Consider the following 21,444-nt stretch of genomic DNA (forward strand, 5'->3'; position numbering starts at 1 on the left):
ACCCCTCGCTCGCCCCCTTTCGCCGACCCCTCGCTCGCCCCCTCTCGCCGACCCCTCGCTCGCCCCCTCTCGCCGACCCCTCGCTCGCCCCCTCTCGCCGACCCCTCGCTCGCCCCCTCTCGCCGACCCCTCGCTCGCCCCCTCTCGCCGACCCCTCGCTCGCCGACCCCTCGGTCTCGCTCGCCCCCTCGCTCTCTCCGACCCCTCGCTCTCTCCGACCCCTCGCTCTCTCCGACCCCTCGCTCTCTCCGACCCCTCGCTCGCCGACCCCTCGCTCTCGCCGACCCCTCGCTCGCCCTTTCCTCTCCCTAAGATGACTCAAAGTTCTTCATTTTTTTTCCCAATTTTGTAGAATAGTCAATTATTCTTGTTCAACAAACTTTTCAAATCCAAAGTGGAAAGCAAATATTCTCCACTCACTAAAATTTGCAGCAACTTTCATCTTAATGTGCATTTGTTGTCATGGGTCAAAGGCCGAGCACAGAAGAAACTAAGCCTGAGGGGATCACCAGTCAATCATGGCTGTCATGGCCTCACATAATCAAAGATCTCCAAAGGCATTAGCAGGAAGTACTTTGTTTGTCTATGTGCGCCAGTGGTTGTACTTCTCTGTTTTGGAGTAGTTCTGTTTTTATTGTAAAATCCAGTCAAGCTCTAAGACGTTTTTGAAGGACGTTGGGGGGATTCCCAAGTTAAAATGTTGGACAATACTGGAACAGCTAACTGCCTTCATGTCCTCTGGACGATCCAGGCGCTTCCCAACCAGTTAATTACTTTTGAAATGTAGTCACTTATTGAAGCAAACATAATGGCCCTATAAACAGCAATGAGATAAATAATCAGTTTATCTCTCCTGTTGGGGACTATTGAGGGATGACTATTGGCAAGGCCATGCAATCTTTTGCACCACCTATTTAAGAAAAGGGTACTTCAGATTCATACCTCTTCTGAAAAAATGGCACTTCTGCCAAAGCACGTCAGTGTTGCTTGAAATTTCAGGCTAGGTTATGTGCCCAGGTCTTGGAGTGGGGCTTAAGGTATGAACACCTGACTCAGGCTGACAGATAATGCTAATATACAATAAAATAATAATGTAATCATAAATATAATGAAGGGCCTTGTTTATTATGCTTAGAAAAAATAATTGCCCTGGTTGATTCTGAGGTTTCTTTTGTTGAAGAAGGAAATTACAGTCATGAAAAATCATCTTTTCAGTTCCACATCTAGCTCGTTCTGTTATCTCTGTAAAGTTTGTACCTTTCATATCTTATAAAAAAGACCAGGATTTTACCATGACCTGCTTGATTCCATATTTATCCTTTACTGAATTAATACAGTTTATTGATATACTTTGATCATTACTGACTATGTTTGAGCAAATAAAAGTTAACTGTGGCAGCATATTGTCTTGTTAAATATAAAATAGTGTAATAAAGTGTATGATTTTGTTTTTAAATGTATTATCAGAATCATTAGTCCATTGTAGCTCAAATGCATCTATTTTTATTTACTTAATTTAGTTAATATGTTTTACTTTTTTCTGTGAAGACATTTCAAAAGAAATGAATGAACTACCTAAGCGTGTCCTTTTATGTACCAAATACCCCTTGAAGAAAACTACTTCTGGTGTATGTGGAAATACTCACCTTTCAGCTGCCTTGGCCCTGAGCTTTAGAATTCCCTCTCTAAATCTGCCTCCCCATCGATCTCCCCTTTTTAGACTTTCCTAAAGCCTACCTCTTAGAACCCTCTAATATCACCTTCCTTGGCAAGGTACCAGTTTCTTCTGACTGCGCTACTGTGAAATGTCTTGGGGTGTTTTCCTATCTTAAAATATACTGTTTTTACAGATCGTGATCACCAAAATCAGACAGTGGGTGAGCTGGTGATTATGGTGCAAGTTCAAAACTTACGTGTTTATGGAAGTTCTGGAATACTTGCAGTGTTTACCAATATGTTGGAGCATAAAACAATAACTTGGAATAACACCTGGGAAGGGCAAAAAGAAAGGAGAGACTTGGAGAAGGAAGGAATTTTATACAGCATTTTTCACCACAGAGTTTAGCTGATTATTGGCATATTTTCCATGTGACAGTGGAAATGGCAGTGCAGACAGAACCACGGTGGTCAGATAAACCACGGCTGAGAACAGCTCACTAATGCAATGTGGTTAAGTTTTCTGCGAAATTTCCAAATTGCACAGGAAATCCGTCAAACCAGTTTGAGTGTGGGTGGGACCCGTAAGTTAAAACTGTTGAGATATTTTCCCTTCAGTTTTTAGAAAATACATAACAAACGACAGGTTATCTTTTGTTTCCGATAGCGGTATTCTAATTTGAAAAGAACTGGATTAAATGCATTTAATATATGTGCATTGCAGGTAAAAATTATAGTCTAAATATACAAATCTAGCTCAAGAAGGAGATGAGTAGGCAGGTGGAGGTGTGCATTTTCAGCATATGATTTTCTGTTTACCGTACTGTGGGAAAACTAGTATAAATGCATAAATGTTCAGAGTATCTGCTTGGAACACTGTCTAATGTCTGAAAAGGAACTAGTTATGGGGAAGAAAATGTGGACAGTGAGGCGGTGGGAACATAATGAATTGTTTTACGTAAATTAGTGTTCTCGTTTAAAGTTGTTCAGTTTACAACAAAAATGATTAATGGCTGCTTGGTTTGAAGCTTTATAAGATGAAGATCATGTATTTAATAGCTCACAGTAATCACCAGTGGTTAATCATGTTGTTGAGGTATTGCTGCTCACTGTATATTGTTGTTTTAAACTGTGTTCATTGGAGATTAGAGGGATTGTATTTAAAGCAATGTACATTTACTTTACAATGTAGCTTTAGGCCTGACTTTATATGTAAGATCTACATTTGTTGTCTCAACATAGTGTCAAGACTTAATTGATGATATTCCCTCATTAAGCCTCACTTTTAAAAAAACTGTTTTTTTTCCCCTTTTAATGATTCAGATCACCCAGTAAGCCATTAACGAGAAAGATGATGAGCGGGATGGACTGGGAATCGGTAAGCAGGAATTCACTGTCAGATGACCGACTTGAAACACAAAGTCTCCCTTCACGCTCTCCCCCTGGAACTCCAAATCAGTGAGTAACAAATGCAAGCTTTTATTTAAGGGGCAGAATTAAGGGGGAGATTTTAATAGTGCCAGTTATATTGCAAATGTTTTTATCCCCTTTATTATTTGCCTTTGTCAGCATCTTGTCCATTCTATCGCTCCCCAACTAAATGGCTTCATTGGAATAAAGTTTTACAAAGAGGTTATGTTGGGAGGGAAAGATGAATTACATAATCATAACTGAATCCTAACTTTTTGTAAGAACATAAATAAATAGGAGCAGGATTTGTCTACACAGCCCATTACGCCTGTGGGAACATTTCCCCACATTATACTCTATCTGCCATCTTGTTGTCTGCTTATTTAACCTCTCTATCTCTTTGCAGCTTCTGTATCCTCCTCACAGTTTGCATTCCCACCTAGCTTTGCGTTGTCAGCAAACTTAGATACATTACTCTGTTTCCTCAATAAATCATCGATATAGATTGTAAACAGCTGGGGCCCCAGCTCTAATCCATGCAACACACCGGTAGTCGTAGCCTTTCAACTTGAAAATGCCCCATTTATCCCTACTGTCTGCTTCTTGTCTGTCAATCAATCCTCTATCCATTCTAGTATATCATCTCCAAATCCATGAGTCCTTAATTTGCCTAATAACCTTTGTGTGGTACCTTACCCAATGGCTTTTGGAAATCTCCATTTAGTATGATCATGGCTAATCTTGGACTTCAACTCCACTTTCCTGCATGCTCTTCATTTCCCTTGATTCTCTAAAAGACCAAACATCTGTCTATCTCAGCCTTAAATATATTCAATGATAGCATCAACAACCATTTGGGGTAGAGAATTCCAGAGGTTCACAACCCTTTGAGAGACAAAAAAATGTCTGTATCTTAGTCCTAAATGATTGGCCCCTTATCCTGAAACTGTGGTCTCTTGTTCTATTTTCCCAGCCAGAGGAAACAAGGTCTCAGCATCTATCCTGTCAAACCCCTTCATAATCTTGAAGATTTCAATGAGATTACCTTTCACCTTCTAAACTGCAGAGAATATTAGGTCCAAATTACTCAGCTTTTCATCACTGAATAACCTGTCATCCCAGGGGCCGATCCAGTGAACCTTCGGTGCTCTGTCTCCAGTATATTCTTCCTTAAGTATGGAGTCCAAAATGCACACAATATTCCAGGTGTGATCTCACCGAAGCCTATACAATTGTAGCAAACTTTTTTATTCTTGTACTCCAACCTCCTTGCAGTAAAGGTTAACATTCCATTTGCTTTCCTAATTGATTAACATACCTACATGCTAACTTTGTGTTTTTTGTATTGTTTTTAATTTTTTATTTATTTTTTAAAATTTGTTTTTTGAGTGCATCCAAGTCTCTCTCAACGTCAATACTTACAAGTTTTATATCTTCTAAAAAGTATTAGGCTATTGTATTCTTACAACCAAAATGCCACCTTGTTGCCCACTTATTTAATCTGTATCTCTTTGCAGCCTTGTTGTGTCCTCCTCACAGCTTGCATTCCCACCTACCTTTGTGTCATCAACAAACTTAGATACGTCACTCTGTTTCTTCATCTAAGTCATTAATGTAGATCGTAAATAGCTGGGTCCCCAGCTCTAATCCTTGCAGCAGTCCTGTAGTCACAGCCTGTCAACTTGAAAATGCCCCATTTATCCCTACTCTGCTTCCTGTCTGTCAATCAGTCCTCTATCCATCTAATATAGTATCCCCAAATCTTACCTATTAACCTTTGTGTGGTACCTTATCCAATGCCTTTTGGAAGTCTAGGTATACTACATCTACTGGTTTCCCATTATCTCCCCTACTAGTTACATTCTCAAAAAACTTTAATACAAACTCTACAACTCTAAGTCAAACACTATTTCCCTTTTGTAAAACCATGTTGATTTGATCTAATCATACTGTGCTTTTCTTAAGTGCTTTGTTAAGAGTTCCTTAATAATAGATTCCAGCACTTTTCCTATGACTAATGTAAGGCTAATTGGCCTGTAGTTCCTTGTTTTCTCTCCCTCCTATATTGAGCAGTGGTGTTAATTTGCTAACTTCCAATCTGCTGAAAACATTCCAGAATCCATGGAATTTTGGAAAAAAAATAGCCAGCGCATCCACTATCTCTGCAGCTATCTCTTTTAGAACCCTAGGATGTAGGCCATGAGGTCTAGGGGATTTTTTGAATTTTCATCCCTTGAATTTCTCTAGTTTTTTTCTCTGCTGATATTAATTATTTTAATTTTCTCACACTTTTAAGCCCCTAAGTTACCCTCTATTTCTGGTATATAAAAATTGATTGTAAGAGCTCCCACTAGTGTTTTCCGACCCTTGTTATTCCTAAACTCCATCCATACTGATCCTACTTCCTGGTTTTCTGAGCCACTAACGTCCTTATGTCCCCCTTTATTATCAGGGCTACCCCTCCAGCTTTTCCATTCTGTCTGTCTTTTCAAAATGTGTACACCCTGAAATATTTATTTCACAACCTTTGTCACCTTCTAAACATGTTTCTGTAATCGTGATTAGATCTAAACCATTGGTCTATCCTTGTGCCACCAGCTCATCCATCTTATTGCAGATGGCCTGCGCATTCATTTAAAGTGACTTTGATTTTATTTTTCTACTGTGAAGATAGGCACGGAATATTTGTTCAATGTTTCTGCCACTTCCTCATTCTCCTTGAAAATTTCTCCTGTCTCTGCTTAAAGGGACCAATGTTTACTTTAGCTACTCTTTTTATATACTTGTAAAAGCTCTTACAATCTGTTTTTATGCTCCTGGCTAGTTTACTCTCATTCTATTTTTTCCTTTTTATCGAGTTTTTAGTGGCTCTTTTCTGGTCTCTAAAAGACTCCCAATCCTCAGACTTAATACTATTCTTTGCAACATTATAAGCTTTTAATTGAATGTGACCCTTAACCTCCCTAAGTAAGCCACGGATGGATCCTTCTTGATGAGTTTTTGTTCTCAATGAAATGTATTTTTCTTGAACATTTTGAATTGCTTCTTTAAATGTTCCCCTCTTTATTCACTGTCATACCTGTTGGTCTATTTATACAATCAACTTTATCCAGTCCTCCCCTCGTACCTAAGTAATTAGCTTTGTTTAAGTTTCTTGTTTGTGATTGAGTATGCTCTTTCAAATTTAATGTGGAATTCAGCCGTATTATGATCACTGTTTCCCCGTGGATCTTTTACTATGACATTACTCATTAACTCTGTCTCATTGCACAATACTAGATATGGAATAGCATTATCCCAGTTAATTCCACAATGTTTTGCTCCAGGAAGCTGTCATTAAAGCATTCTACAATTTCATCTTCGAGACAACCTTTGCCAATTTGAATGGTCCAGTCTATATGAAGATTAAAGTCCCCCACAACTATTACATTGCCTTTGTTATAAGCTCCAATAATTCCATGTTTAATGTTCTGTCCAACAGTATAACTACAGTTTAGGGGCCTATAAACAACTACCACTAGTGTTTCCTGACCCTTGTTTTTACTAATCTGCATCCATACCAATTCTACTTCTTGATTTCCTGAGCCAAGATCCTTTCTAACTAATGTCCTCCTTTATTATCAGGGCTACCCCTCTTCCTTTTCCATTCTACCTGTCTTTTCAAAACCTGTGTACCCTGAAATATTTATTTCCCAACCTTGGTCGCTTTCTCACTATGTTTCTGTAATGGCGATCAGATCTAAAACAATGGACTATTGTTGTGCCACCAATTCATCTATGCAGATGGTCTGCACATTCATATAAAGTGACTGATTTTTTTTTACTACTATTCCTTGCATGAATCTTACTCTGATGCGCTATTACCAGTGAACTCCTTGTCCTTTTCTCTCCCACTCAGCTTGTCTTTACCTACCTTGATATACTTTCTATTGCCTCAACTTCTAGCTCTGGATTTCTCTCTTCACCAGAACTTTCTTACCCCTCTGTAGGTTATTTTTGTATGCTCTGTCCCTTCCCATCACAGTCAGGTTACCATTACCCTGTACTGTTGTCTTGTCCTTTCTCTTTAACTTTCCAAATCTCCCATCACGTGAACCCGTCCCCAACTATTTAGCTTAAAACCCTCCTAGTTATACAACTAGTTATACAACTCACCAGGAAACTGGTGCCAGCCTGATTCAGGTGAAGACTGCTCAACAGTACAGCACTCTCTGCAGGACTGCTGCTGTTGCATCATGAATCAAAAACAATTTTTCTAGAGCAGTCTTTGAGCCACACATTCAACTTTCTGATCTTGTTAACCCTACACCAATTTGCTTGTGACTCAGGTAATAATCCAAAGATTATTACCTTTGCGGCTCTGCATTTTAATTTAGCCCCTAGCTGATCAATATTCTCTTAGCAGAACCTCTTTCTTAGTCCTATCTATGTCATTGGCACTCATGTGAACCACGACAAACTGGATCCTGTCCCTCCCACTGGGAGTTCCTCTCAGCCTGGAGGAGATGTCCTTTAACCCTGACACCATGCAAGCAACACAGCCTTCAGCACTCATACTCTTGGCTGCAGAGAACAGTATCTGTTCCCCAAATTATATTGTCCACTACTACAATTACGCTCCATTCTGCTCCCCTGACTCAAATGGCTCCTTGCACCACGGTGCTGTTGTCAATTTGCTCATCCTCCTTGTTGAACAATTGCAGGGTGTGAGGCTCCTCCATTGCAACCTTCTGGGTCCTCAGATCTGCTTCACCAGCAGTCACACCCTCCTGTCCTTGATCATGGACCAAATCAGAAATACCTAGCCTAAGGGTTGTGACTACCTCCTGGAACAAAGTGTCTTCCTCCCTCTCTGATGTACCACAGTATCCGAAGCTCAGACTTCAGCCCATCAGCTCTGAACTGAAGTTTCTCGAGCTGCAGACACTTAACTACAGACGTGGTTGCCGTGGATCAGACTGGTGTCCACCAGATCCCACGTACTACAGCTGCAATTCATCACCTACCCTACCACCTCAATTGTGTTTTATTTAACTAATTAGGTTTCAAGTTTAGAAATACTACTCAACTGTTATCTGTAGTTATATTAGGTAGTTTAACTAGTTAAGCTATAAACTTATATCTCCCCAGCACTGGTTTAGACTGCTGCGTCCATTCAGAGATAAAATCTTAAAACTCACCAACCAATTACCTACTGGTCTACCTAATCAATGCCTTTGAACATTAACCAGCTACTGAAGACCAAAAAAAAGCTATAAAACACAGCACCTGAACTCTGTATTCCTTTGTAGAAAAAATGTAAAGCAGTTTTCCAGTTATATTTATGACTATTCACTGTTGCACTCCCACTGCCAATTCATATTTCTTGTATTCATTCATGGAATGTGGGCATAGCTGGCTAGGCCAGCATTTATTCCCCATCCCTAATTGCCCTTGTTCAGAGGGCATTTAAGAGTCAACCACATTGCTGTGGTTCTGGAGTCACATGTCCCTAAAGGACATTAGTGAACCAGGTGGGCTTTTACATCATTCAGCAATGGTTTCATGATCATCAATAGACTTTTAATTCCAGATTTTTATTGAGTTGAAATTCCACCATCTGCCATGATTGGATTCGAACCCCGGTCTCCAGGGTCTCTGGATCACTAGTCCAGCGACAATACCACTATGCCATCACCTCCCCGATATTGAGAATATTAACCCTTTCTGTTGAAAACATAACCACTTGGCCTAATTTCTGGTGAAAGCTCAGCACCACCTTCTCAAGGGAACTAGGGATGGGCAATAAATGCTGGCTGAGCCAGCGAAGCCCACATCCCATGAATGAAAAAAAAATTCTGTATACTACAGCAGGTCTTTAGTTAGATTATTTTAATTTTCAGCAAACCCTAGGCCCCAACATTGGCAGATGCATGAAAGAATGGTTAGCATAGTGCACCTGTGTAGAGTATGGATACTTTCACTTGTTGAATTAATTTTCATAAGAAAAGGGAACAGGAATAGACCATTCAGTCCCTCGAGCCTGCTCCGCCATTCAATAAGATCATGGCTGATCATCCAACTCAATAGCCTGCTCCTGCTTTCTCCCCATATCCTTTGATCCATTTCGCCCCAAGAGCTATATCTAACTCTTTCTTGAAAACATACAATGTTTTGGCCTCAACTACTTTCTGTATTAGCAAATTCCACAGGCTCGCCACTCTTCGGGTGAAGAAATTTCTCCTCATCTTAGTCATAAATGGCCAACCCCATATCCTCAGACTGTGACACTTGGTTCTGGACTCCCTCACCATCGAGAACATCCTTCCTGCATCTACCCTGTCTAGTGCTGTTAGAATTTTATACGTTTCTATGAGATCCCCCCTCATTCCTCTGAACTCCAGCGAATATAATCCTAACCGACTCAATCTCTCCTCATATGTCAGTCCCGCCATCCCAAGAATCAGTCTGGGAAACCTTCGCCGCACTCCCTCTATAGCAAGAACATCCTTCTTCAGATAAGGAGACCAAAACTGCACATAATATTCCAGGTGTGGTCTCACCAAGGCCCTGGATAATTGCAGCAAGGCATCCCTGCTCCTGTACTAGAATCCTCTCGCTATGAAGGCCAACACACCATCTTTACCACCTGCTGCACCTGCATGCTTACCTTCAGCGATTGGTGTACAAGGTCACCCAGGTCTCGTTGCACATTCCCCTCTCTCAATTTATAGCCAATCAGATAATAATCTACATTCCTGTTTTTGTTACCAAAGTGGATAACTTCACATTTATCACAATATACTGCATCTGCCATGCATTTGCCCACTCACTCAGCTTGTCCAAATCACACAAGCATCTCTGTAACCCCCTCACAGCTCACTCTCCCACCCAGCTTTGTGTCATCTGCAAATTTGGAGATATTACATTTAGTTCCCTCATCTAAATCATTAATATATATTGTGAATAGCTAGGGTCCCAGCTCCAATCCCTGCGGCACCTCACTAGTCACTGCCTGCCATTCGGAAAAAGACCCGTTTATTCCTACTCTTTGTTTCCTTTCTGCCAAGCAGTTTTCTATCCATCTCAATACATTACCCCCAATCCCATGCACTTTAATTTTACATGCTAACCTCTTATGTGGGATTTTGTCTTTTGAATAGCCTTTTGAAAGTCCAAATAAACCACACCCACTGGCTCCCCCTCATCAACTCTACTAGTTACATTCTTGAAAATTTTCAGTAAATTTGTCAAGCATGATTTCCTTTTCGTAAATCCATGCTGACTCTGTCTGATTCTGCCTCTGTTTTCCAAGTGCTTGGCTATTAAATCTTTTATAATGGACTCTAGAATTTTTCCCACTACTGACGTCAGGCTGACTGGTCTATAATTCCCTGTTTTCTCTCTACCTCCCTTTTTAAATAGTGGGGTTACATTAGCTCCCCTCCAATCTATAGGAACTGTTCCAGGGTCTATAGAACCTCGGAGGATGACCACCAATGCATCCACTTTCAATTTCGATTTCCATATTCCCATCTATCCCCGATAACCTCTGATTCCCTTGCCTAACAAGAATCTATCTACCTCTGCCTTGAAAATATTCAATGACCTTGCCTCTGCTGCCTTCTGAGACAGTGTTCCAGTCGTACAACCCTCAGAGAAAAAATTCTCCTCATCTCAGTACTAAAAGGGTGATCCCTAATTTTAAAGCAGTGCCCCCTAGCTCTGGACTCACCCACAAGAGGAAACATCCTTTTGACCTCCACCTTGTCAAGGCCTTTCAGGACCTTGTATACTTCAATCAAATTGCCCCTCACTCTTCTAAACTCCAATGGGAACAAGCCCAGTTTGTCCAACCTTTCCTCATAACACAACCCACTCGTTCCAGGGTATCAATCTAGTAAACCTCCTCTGAATTGCCTCTAATGCATTTAAATCCTTCCTTAAATAAGGAGACCAAAACTACACATGGTATTCGACATGCAGTCTCACCAAAGCCCTGTTTCACTGAAGCATAACATCCTTACTTTTATAAAAAAAATACGTGGAAAAACTCAACAGGTCTGGCAGCATCGGCGGAGAAGAGTACAGTTGACGTTTTGAGTCCTCATGACCCTTCAACAGAACTTGTACTCTTCTCCACCGATGATGCCAGACCTGCTGAGTTTTTCCAGGTACTTTTTATTTTTTGTTTTGGATTTCCAGCATCCGCAGTTTTTTTTTGTTTTTATCCTTACTTTAATGTTCAATCCCTCTCATAATAAAGGATAGCGTTCCATTAGCCTTCTTAATTACTTGCTATACATGCATACTAACTTTTTGTGACTCATATACTAGAACACCCAGATCCCTCTGCACCTCATTATGCAGGCATTCTCCATTTGTTCTCCCTGCCAAAGTGAACAACTTCACATTTTCCCATATTAAACTCCATCTGCCAGATCTTAGCCCACTCACTCAATCTATCTATATCCATCTGCAATCTCCTCTGTCCTCTTCACAACATACTTTCCTACCTATCTTTGTGTCATCTGGAAATTTAGCCACCATGTATTCATTCACCTCATCTAAGTCATTGATGTAATTCATAAAAAGTTGAGGCCCCAACACAGACCCCGTGGGACTCCACTCGACACATCCTGCCAATCCAAAAAAGAATTTATGCATAATCTGCTTTCTGCCAGCCATCCAATCTATATCTATGCTAATATGTTACCCCCTGCACCATGCATTTTTATTTTCCGTAATAACCTTTTGATATGGCACCTTCAGTTGAAATCTTTGATTAGTATCAATTATTGAGCAATATTTTAGAATAAGTACTTAATTGTTAGTGTTTATATGACAGATGCAACAAATGTGTTGTGCTGTGACTTATTTGACCATTAATTGCTTGACTCTAAATTATACCTTGCCAGTCATTCAAAGGTGAATTTGATGAGCTCAGCCAAAGTCATCAATAAAAAATAATTGGCACAAGGACAGAATGAAAGTTAATTAAAAAAATTGTGTTTACTTAAATTCTAATTTCAGTGCCATAAATAAATAATTCGAGGCATGACAGAGCTGCTTATACCTGTCGAGTACGCATCCTGTACAATGTGGGGACTCCAGGATGCTATTCACGTCGTGGACAACTACATGTGCAGAAAGTACCACTAAATGGAAAAACTCGAGTGCTGTATCTTGGAACTCGAGGAGCAGTTGATGTCACTAAGGAGCATTTGCAAGGCTGAGCGCTATATGAATAGCACATTTCAGAAAGTAGTCACCCTGCAGTTTATGGAAGTGCAGGCAGAGGGGTCTGTGTGGCTATTAGACAGACAAGACAAGGTACTGCAGCAGACCCCTGAGGACATCCCACTTTCTAACAGATACTCAGTTCTGAGTAGCAAGTAGCAATAGGGGAGAGGGTTCCTCTGGAGAAAACAGCGAGCGTCATGACCAGAACATTATGGGTGGCTAAGCTGTGCAGGGAAAGAGGAGAACAGAGAGGAGAGCAATAGAGGTAGGTGATTCCATAGTTAGAGGAACAGACAGGTGCTGCCGAGGTCGCAGATGTGATACCAGGATGATATGTTGCCTCTCTGGTGCAATGGTCATGGATATCAGTGGCTTCAGAACATTCTGGAGGTTGGAAGGTACACAGCCAGAGGTTGTGGTTCCATGGTACCAATGATATAGGTAGAAAAGGGGATAAGATCCTGCAGGCTGAGTTCAGAGTTAGGAAAGAGATTAGCAAGCAGGACCTTGAAGGTAGTAATCTCCGAATTTCTTCTAAGGCCATGTACTAGTAAGTATGGAAATAAGAGAATACACCAAATTGATGCGTGGCTGGAGAGATGGTGCAGGAGGGAGGGCTTCAGATTTCTGGGTCATTGGGACCGGTTCTGGGGAAGGTGGGATCTGTACAAGCCAGACGGCCTACACCTGAATAGAACTGGGATGAATGCCCTTGCAGGGAGATTTGCTAGTGTTGTTGGCAAGGGTTTAAAACTAGATTGGCTGGGGGTGGGAGCCTGAGGGCATATTCGGATAGGACAAATTCAGACCAGAGGGTGGGAGACAGAGTCATTGGGTGACTCTAAAAGACAGAAAAAGCAAAGATGGAAAGGTTTACAGCACAGTAATTTGGCAATGTTAAAAGGTATTTATTTAAATGCAAGGAGTATAGCAAGTATATCTGTGCTTAGAGCCCAGATAAACACACGGCAGCATATCATTGCTATAACGGAAACTTGGCTTAAAGAGGGGCAAAAAATTGCAGCTCAACATCCCTGGATATAGGGTTTTCAGGCAGCTAGAGAGGGGGCTAAAAAAGGTAGGGGTGTAGCATTATTAGTTAAAGAATCAATTACAGCTGTGAGGAGGGATGAAATACTAAATGAAGCATCAAATGAAGCCATATGGGTTGAGCTCAATAAAAAGGGGGCAGCCACACTACTAGGAGTATACTAGGAGTGTACTATGGACCCCCAATAGTGAGAGGGAGATAGAAGAGCAAATATGTAGGTAAATTGAAGTGCAGGAATAATAGGCCAATAATAAGTTGGGGGATTTCAACTACCCTAATATCAACAGTGTAATAGGCACAGAGGGCACAAAATTCTTGAACTGCGTTCAAGGGAACTTTTTTAGCCAACACGCAACAAACCCAATGAGACGGCATGCAATTCTAAGTTTAGTATTAGGAAATTAAGTTGGGCAAGCGGATGAAGTAGCAGTGGGTGACCATTTTGGAGATAGTGACCATAATAAGGTAAGCTTTAATATAATTATGGAAAAGAATAAAGGTAGAACAGGAGTAAAAGTTCTAAATTGGGGAAAGACATATTTTATGAAGCTGAGAGGTGATCTGGAAAATGTGGACTGGTTACAGCTACTTGAAGGGAAATCAGTGCCAGACCAGTGGAAGGCATTCAAAAGCGAGATCCTATGGGCACAGTGTATACACGTCCCCGCAAAGAAAAAGTTATCTTGAAGTGTACAAGACAATATAAAGCAGAAAAAGAAAGCTTATCATAGTCACAAAAACTTAACACTGTAGAAAGCCTAGCGGAATATAGAAATTACAGGGGTGAGGTAAAAAAGGTAACTAGGAAAGCAAAGAGAGGACATGGAAACAATATTGGCAGGTAAAATCAAAGAAAACCCAAAGATACTTTACGAGTACATTAAGACCAAGAGAATAACTAAAGAAAGGGTAAGGCTGATCAGAGATGTACATGGGAACTTATGCTCTGATGCTGAAGATGTGGGCAGAGCTCTCATTAAGTACTTTGTCTCTGCCTTCACTGAGGAGAAGGATGAAGCAGATATTCTAGTAAAAGAGGAATTTGAAATATTGGATACAATAAGCATAGTGAGAGAGGATGTACTAGAGGGACTGACAATCTTGAAGGTGGATAAGTCACCAGGGCCGGATGGGTTCTATCCAAGACTGTTAAAGAAAGCAAGGGAGGAAATAGCGGATGCTCTGAGGATTATTTTCCACTCCTCACTAGATACAGGCGAGATCCCAGAGGATTGGAGGTCTGTATGCATTGTACCATTACTTAAAAAGCATGCGAAGGATAGACCAAATAATTACAGGCCTGTTAGTCTGACTTCTCTGGTGGGCAAATTATTAGAATCAACTCTGAGATGCAAGATGAACTGCCACTTAGAAAGGAACGGATTATTCAGGTATAGTCTGCATGGTTTTGTTAAGGGAAGGTCATGTCTTACTAATTTAATCAAATTTTTTGAGGAAGTAACGCGGAGGATTGATGAGGATAATGCATTGGATGTTGTCTATATGGATTTTAGTAAGGTATTTGACAAGGTTGTCACATGGCAGATTGGCCAGAGAAATAAAAGCCCATGGGATACAGGGGAATCTGACAAGTTAGATTCAAAATTGACTCAGCGACAGGAAACAAAGGGTAGATTTGGATGTTTTCATGAATGAAAATGGTTTCCAGTGGTGTTTCGCAGGTCTCAGTATGGGGTCCCTTGTTTGTATATATTAATGATTTGTACTTAAATGTGGGTGGCATGATTGGGAAATTTGTAGATGACATAAAAATTGGCCATGTAGTTGATAGTGAAGAGGATAGCTGTTGTCTTCAGAATTATATCAATGGTTTGATTGTGTGGATAGAAAGTGGCAGATGGAAATCAATCCAGAAAAGTGAGAGGTAATGCATTTGGGGAGGACAAACAGAGCTAGGGAATACACAGTAAATGGGAGGATATTGCGGGAGGTAGAGGAAGTGGAACACCTTGGTGTGCAGGTGGCAGGACAGGTGGATAAGATGGTAAAGAAAGTGTACGGAATGCTTTCCTTTATTGGATGAGGTAGAGGATGCAAAAGCAGGGATATAATGCTAGAACATTACAAGAAGGGTATAATTGCTCTGGAGTGAGTACAAGGGAAATTTACAAGAATGTTGCCAGAGCTTGAAAATTGCAGCTATGAGGAAAGATTGGATAGGCTGGGGTTATTTTGCTTGGAACTGAGGAAACTGAGGAGTGGCCTGTTTGAGGTGTACAAGATTGAGGGGCCTAGATAGAGTAGGCAGTGTTTCCCCGAGCAGAGAGGTCAGTTACCAGGAAGCACAGCTTTAAGGTGATTGGTAGAAGGATTAGAGGGGGGCATGAGGAAAAACTTCTTTACCTAGAGGGTGGTGGTGTTTGGAATTCATTGCCTGACTTGGTGGTGGAGGCAGAAACTCTCAGCTCATTTAAAAGGCACCTGGATCTGCACTTAACGTGCTCTAAGCTGCAAGGCTATGGACCAGGAGGGGAGGCGCTGACACAGTGGTGTCGTCACTAGTATTCCAGAGACCCAGGGTAATGTACTGGGACTTGGTTTCGAATCCCACCATGGCAGATGGTGAAATTTGAATTCAATAAAAATCTGGATTTAAATGTCTGCTGATGACCATGAAACCATTGTCAATTGTTGTAAAAAGTCACTAATGTCCTTTACTTGGTCTGATCTACATGTGACTCCAGAGCACTCCCTAGCAATGTGGTTGACTCTTTAGAAAATGCCCTCTGAACAAGGGCAATTAGGGATCGGCAGTAAATGCTGGCCTAGCCAACGACGCCATCCCATGAACAATAAAGAAAAACAGGATTTCTTATTCAGCTGGTGCAGCTGAATGGCCTCTTTCTGTGCTGTAACTTTTCTGCAGTTCTATGTTTCTAGAGACGCAGGAGTGAGAGAGTCATCATAGAGCAAGTGCTTGTGGCATTCTCTTTTGCATTCTAAAAGCCAAGTTGGTTCAATAACAGAAATAGAGACCAGTGGGAACGACTCGTGTGTGTGCCCTTGTGGTTGAATATTACAAAAAAAGTATTAAAGCATGGAGAAGGGAGGCATTAAATGCTCCAATATGAAGTTTATAGTAGGAAACAACAGAAAAGCAAATACATCATTTGGCTCTTGTTTGCCAGTCAGATTAACACAGTTCATATAATTTTTAGAAAGCCATAATTGGTAGATTTCCAGAAGTCTGAGCTACCAAATCCAGGTTCAAACTAGTTTTTCGCTACTAGCTTGCCAGTGATGAAAGTGAAGTCAGCAATATATAGATGCTAACAAAGGCAAAATACTGTGGATACTGGAAGTCTGAAAAAAACAGAAAATGCTGGAAAGGTTCAGCAGGTCAGGAAGAATTTGTGGAGAGAAATGGGTAATGTTTCAGGTCGATGACTTTTATCAGAGTTGGATGCTGACAGTGCAAAGCCCATCCTAGCTTTAATCCCTCATTGGTGCTCTTTTGGTACAGGTTGTGCAGTGCCTTGCCTTTCACCAGTGTATCTACTCTAGCATTTGTTTTCAATAAATAAATTGTGACAGAGATGCTTGTGGCAGTCATGATTTTAGGCTGTTGCTTAAGTTATCAAACCATACCACTATAAATAGGGCACTTTTACCAATGACAGAGTAAAACCTTACATGTACAGAACTGCAATTGGAAGTAACCGTGGTATGTAAATTGACTGTGGCAGTATATGCCAGATTGTGTCCTTTTTATGCAGATTAGTTACTTGATCACTTTTTATTAAGTAGTTAATTCTTGAAGTTGCAACTTTGATAATAATATACTTCTGCATAGTGTAAACTGATGTGAACATAAAGTTGACAGTCGCCCCTCTTTGTCTTGAGGTCCCCCTCCTCTCCTCTCCGTCTCGCGGCCCCCCACCTCTCTTCTCCATCTCATGGCACCCCCCTCTTCTCCATCTCGCGTACCCCCACCTCTCCTCTCCTCTCCGCCTCGCGGCACCCCCACCTCACATTCCCTCCCTTGAACCTGCTCGCTTATGCCCTTCTTGAGCATGGCAAGAGTCATTGGTGTAGCTCCAGAATAATTTCCAGTCCATGTCTATAAGAGAGACAGCATAACTTGAAAGGAAAATCCAGTACTTGCTAGACTTGAACGTGTAATGATCTCTTGCACAAGGTACTGGAGGATTGATTGGATTGCACCCATAGAGTCTGCCAGAGCCTTGAGATGGCAGAAAATCTGTTACATCCTTAATTGATTTTCATTTTCTTTGTCTTCCATGCTCCCACCTCCTCTGTGCTGCCTAACTCAAAATTGCTTTTGAATGGGTGTAGGATCCAGTAATTGCTTCTAGCACGTGAATTCAGCTTTTTTTCAGTGCTTTAGATTTGGACTGGGTCATGATTCTATGCAGAGCTTGGCTGAGACCCATATCTTCTGGGACTTTATTAATAAGGGAGACATATTGCTTCTACTAAAGGCTTTTTTGCTGTTAACTGAAATTAAAATAGTAAATACTCAATACTCAGCACATCAGGCAGCATCTCTGGAGAGAAAACCAGTTAACGTTTCAGGTGGAAACCTGGACAGTGGGAAGGGAGTTGGTAAAAGGGCAAATGTTGCATCTGCTGTACTTGCATCTAAAGGTGTTGTGTGAAGGGCACGGTTGTTGGGAGTGATTAAGAAGTGGACAGAAGGAACAGACCTGTTCATCTCCTCCTCACCATCCAGGATCCCAAACACTCCTTTCAGGTGAAAGTGATTTATTTGTACTTTAAGCTTAGTGTACTGTGTCTGCTGCAGTCTCCGACACATTGTGAAGATCAAATGCAGATTGCTTGACTGCTTTGCAGTTCGCTTCATTCAGTGTGCAAGCATGACCCCAAGTTCCAGTAACCTGCTATTTCTATTCTTACTCGCCCCACTCGCACTCTGACCTTTCTAGAGCAGTGTAGGAAACCAAAGACAATGAAACTCAACATAAGCCAGAGAGACACTACTTCATATAAATAAAAACAAAAAACTGCGGATGCTGGAAATCCAAAACAAAAACAGAATTACCTGGAAAAACTCAGCAGGTCTGGCAGCATCGGCAGAGAAGAAAAGAGTTGACGTTTCGAGTCCTCATGACCCTTCGACAGAACTAGGTGAATCCCAGGAAGGGGTGAAATATAAGCTGGTTTAAGGTGGTGGGGGGGCGGGCGGGGTTTGGGTGGGGGGAGAGAAGTGGAGGGGGTGGTGTGGTTGTAGGCAAAAGCAGTGATAGAAGCAGATCATCAAAAGACAGCAGAACAAAAGAACACATAGGTGTCGAAGTTGGTGATATTATCTAAACGAATGTGCTAATTAAGAATGGATGGTAGGGCACTCAAGGTATAGCTCTAGTAGGGGTGGGGGGAGCATAAAAGATTTAAAAATATTTAAAAATAATGGAAATAGGTGGGAAAAAGAAAAATCTATATAATTTATTGGAAAAAAAACAAAAGGAAAGGGGAAGAAACAGAAAGGGGGTGGGGATGGAGGAGAGAGGTCAAGACCTAAAGTTGTTGAATTCAATATTCAGTCCGGAAGGCTGTAAAGTGCCTAGTCGGAAGATGAGGTGTTGTTCCTCCAGTCACTACTTCATCTTTGGTTTATGCATTTTACAGCCTTCCAGGCTCAACTTGGAATTCAACGATTTCAGATCATAGCCCTTCCCGCCATTATTTTTCACATGGCAGCTGTTAATGATTCTGCTATTCCCATTTCAACCTCCTGTAGACCCATCTTTTGTTTCTTTACTTGGACCATTGCTATCTCCTTTTACTTTGCATTTGTAATGATCCCAGCTGATGTTCCTGCTGGACAAGCCAAATCTCAGGGTGGAACCTGGCTTGATAGACCTTACTAGCAACCACTGAACAGAGTCACAGGAGTCAGTTGATGAACTTTTTTTAAAAGAAAAGAATAACACATTTATTAAACAAGAAAAATGACCTGTATTACAGTACTCCTTCATCCACAACTATACTTCTACAGATATATACAGATTTGTAAGGATAGCACAAGTTATAAAAGCTATTCTTTACTCTCATGTACACAATAAGTACACAATCCATGTAAACCAATAGGCGACCTGAGGTGAGGCACACCACACTCTGAAACTAAGTGACAGATGCCACTCCAAACAGATGCTATGGATTCTCCTCAACTCAATCTAGTCACTTGTAACACCATGAGCCAACTCACCAAACTCCGTCTTTCACACGAGGGCTTCCAATCTCCAGTCTCAAAGGACTCACTTTGGAATCTTCTCCCAAATGACACTTTTTCGCAGACCTTCCACAAGGGCCTACCTCCAGAGTTCAAACTCTCCTTCCGGCCTTCATCTCTCCTGGATCGCCACGTGCATTCAAACTTTCTTCCATGCACTCTGTCTTACTGACTCAGCTGTGCCAACAGAACACCACTGCTTCACATATAAGATTAAAAACAAAAAACTGCGGATGCTGGAAATCCAAAACAATAGCAGAATTACCTGGAAAAACTCAGCAGGTCTGGCAGCATCGGCGGAGAAGAAAAGAGTTTCTTTTCTTCTCCGCCGATGCTGCCAGACCTGCTGAGTTTTTCCAGGTAATTCTGTTTTTGTTTACCACTGCTTCATATGCCCATAGTAAAGAAATGCAGACTTTCGACTGTCCCCTTGGAACTTCTGGCTTTTCGCACACCTATATTGCTTTCAGTCTTCATCCTGCATCTTTTTCCCTTTTAGCTTGGAGCCTTCCTCTCTGCTCCTTATTTTCATTTCCACAGAACAGGACCTTGCCCAAATTCCTATCCTTGTCCTTTGACTGGACTGTCCTCTTGGGACCTTTCATGTTTCATTCCCCTGAATTTGGGGACTTTCTTCTTTAGTTCCTGGAACCTGCTTCTGCAGTTCCTTCTCTTGTGTCTAGCTTCTGGCAGCTGGTTTCAACTTTAGGTTGGGACTTGCTATCTGTCCCTCTGCTGCCCACCCTCTCTGGAATCCTGGCTTCAACTGAATCTAGTTTTCTCTGTGGGGCCCTCTCTCTGGAACCCTGTTGCTTGGCAACAGCACAGTTTTTTTTTGAAGCTTGTGTTTGTTTTAACTTGCTTGAAGAGTCATAAAATCTTCATTAAAATGCAGGCATCTTTTAAAGTGAAACTAAAACTCCACTTCTCCTTTTCCTAACACACAAATACAAAAACACAAATCAAACTTAAACATTAAAGATATACCTTATTCTTAACACACCTAAATACATATACAACTTATTTAAACTATATCTCTTTCCTAACACACTATCATCCCTTTTGTTGTTTAATTTCTCTGCCTTCTACTCTATCATTGACCTTCCTTTTTGTTCGTTTCACCCCGTTCCCTTTCCCTGCCTCTTTGCCTGTCTGTTACATCTGTAACTTTCTCCAGTTGTAACAAAAGGTTTGACTTGAAAGTTTAACCATTTCTTCCTCCACAGATTCTCACTGACCTGAATATTTCCAGCAATTTCTCTTTTTTTGATTTCCCTTTGTGTCTTATATTAACTGATCCAGTGGAAACCAGCATTGTTGTCTGGTCAATGGAAATATTGCTGATATCCAATTGTGATCAGTCTTTTTTTTTCCAGATGTAATCCTACACTTCATAACCAAATTTGGGACCAGTTTTTCGTAAATTCTACGTGAGTTGTAGCTGCATGCCTTCTCATCATTCAGACATGTCCTTTCTTGCTTATTTTAGCTTAATCAATTCTAATTGACTCTCCATGTGTCTTTCTCAGGTAGTACCGTAGCTTTCTCATTCTGAATTATTTACTTTGTTCCTCTTTCCTGTTTCATTTCTGCTTTTGTGAAAGTTTATTAAATAGTAAATGAATAAGAAAATAAAGGTAGAAACATAATTGCCCCGGATTTTGTGGTTAAAAGCAACAGATGTTATCAGTGCTCGCTATTTTAAAATGCTAATTGGACAGCAATTTAATTGCACATGCACAGTTAAGTGTAGAAATCTGGAATTTACAGTCAGAGTTGTCCTTCTCCAAAATCTTTACTGAATTTACCAAGAAACTCCCCATTGAAATCCATACTTCCTGGTTCAGACTCTGCATGCTTCAGCAATTTG

At 41.0% G+C, this 21,444-nt stretch overlaps 1 protein-coding gene across 6 annotated transcripts in view; it reads left to right on the top strand.

The window, feature by feature from the left end:
• ptpn4a (protein tyrosine phosphatase non-receptor type 4a) overlaps positions 1-21,444 on the top strand; it is a 404,635-nt gene that overhangs the window by 313,195 nt on the left and 69,996 nt on the right. For 5 of the 6 annotated variants that reach the window (XR_005944523.1, XM_041200092.1, XM_041200091.1 and 2 more), the window contains 2 exons: positions 2,980-3,114; positions 20,951-21,004. Coding sequence is in view for 5 of the 6 variants with exons in the window: in XM_041200092.1 (XP_041056026.1) it covers positions 2,980-3,114; positions 20,951-21,004 (189 nt within the window). In the remaining variant the exon portion in view is untranslated. The remainder of the gene's footprint in view (positions 1-2,979; positions 3,115-20,950; positions 21,005-21,444) is intronic. The other variant, XM_041200094.1, reaches the window with a different exon arrangement.

The sequence above is a fragment of the Carcharodon carcharias genome, chromosome 12, assembly GCF_017639515.1.
Source record: "Carcharodon carcharias isolate sCarCar2 chromosome 12, sCarCar2.pri, whole genome shotgun sequence".
Lineage (NCBI taxonomy): Eukaryota > Metazoa > Chordata > Chondrichthyes > Lamniformes > Lamnidae > Carcharodon > Carcharodon carcharias.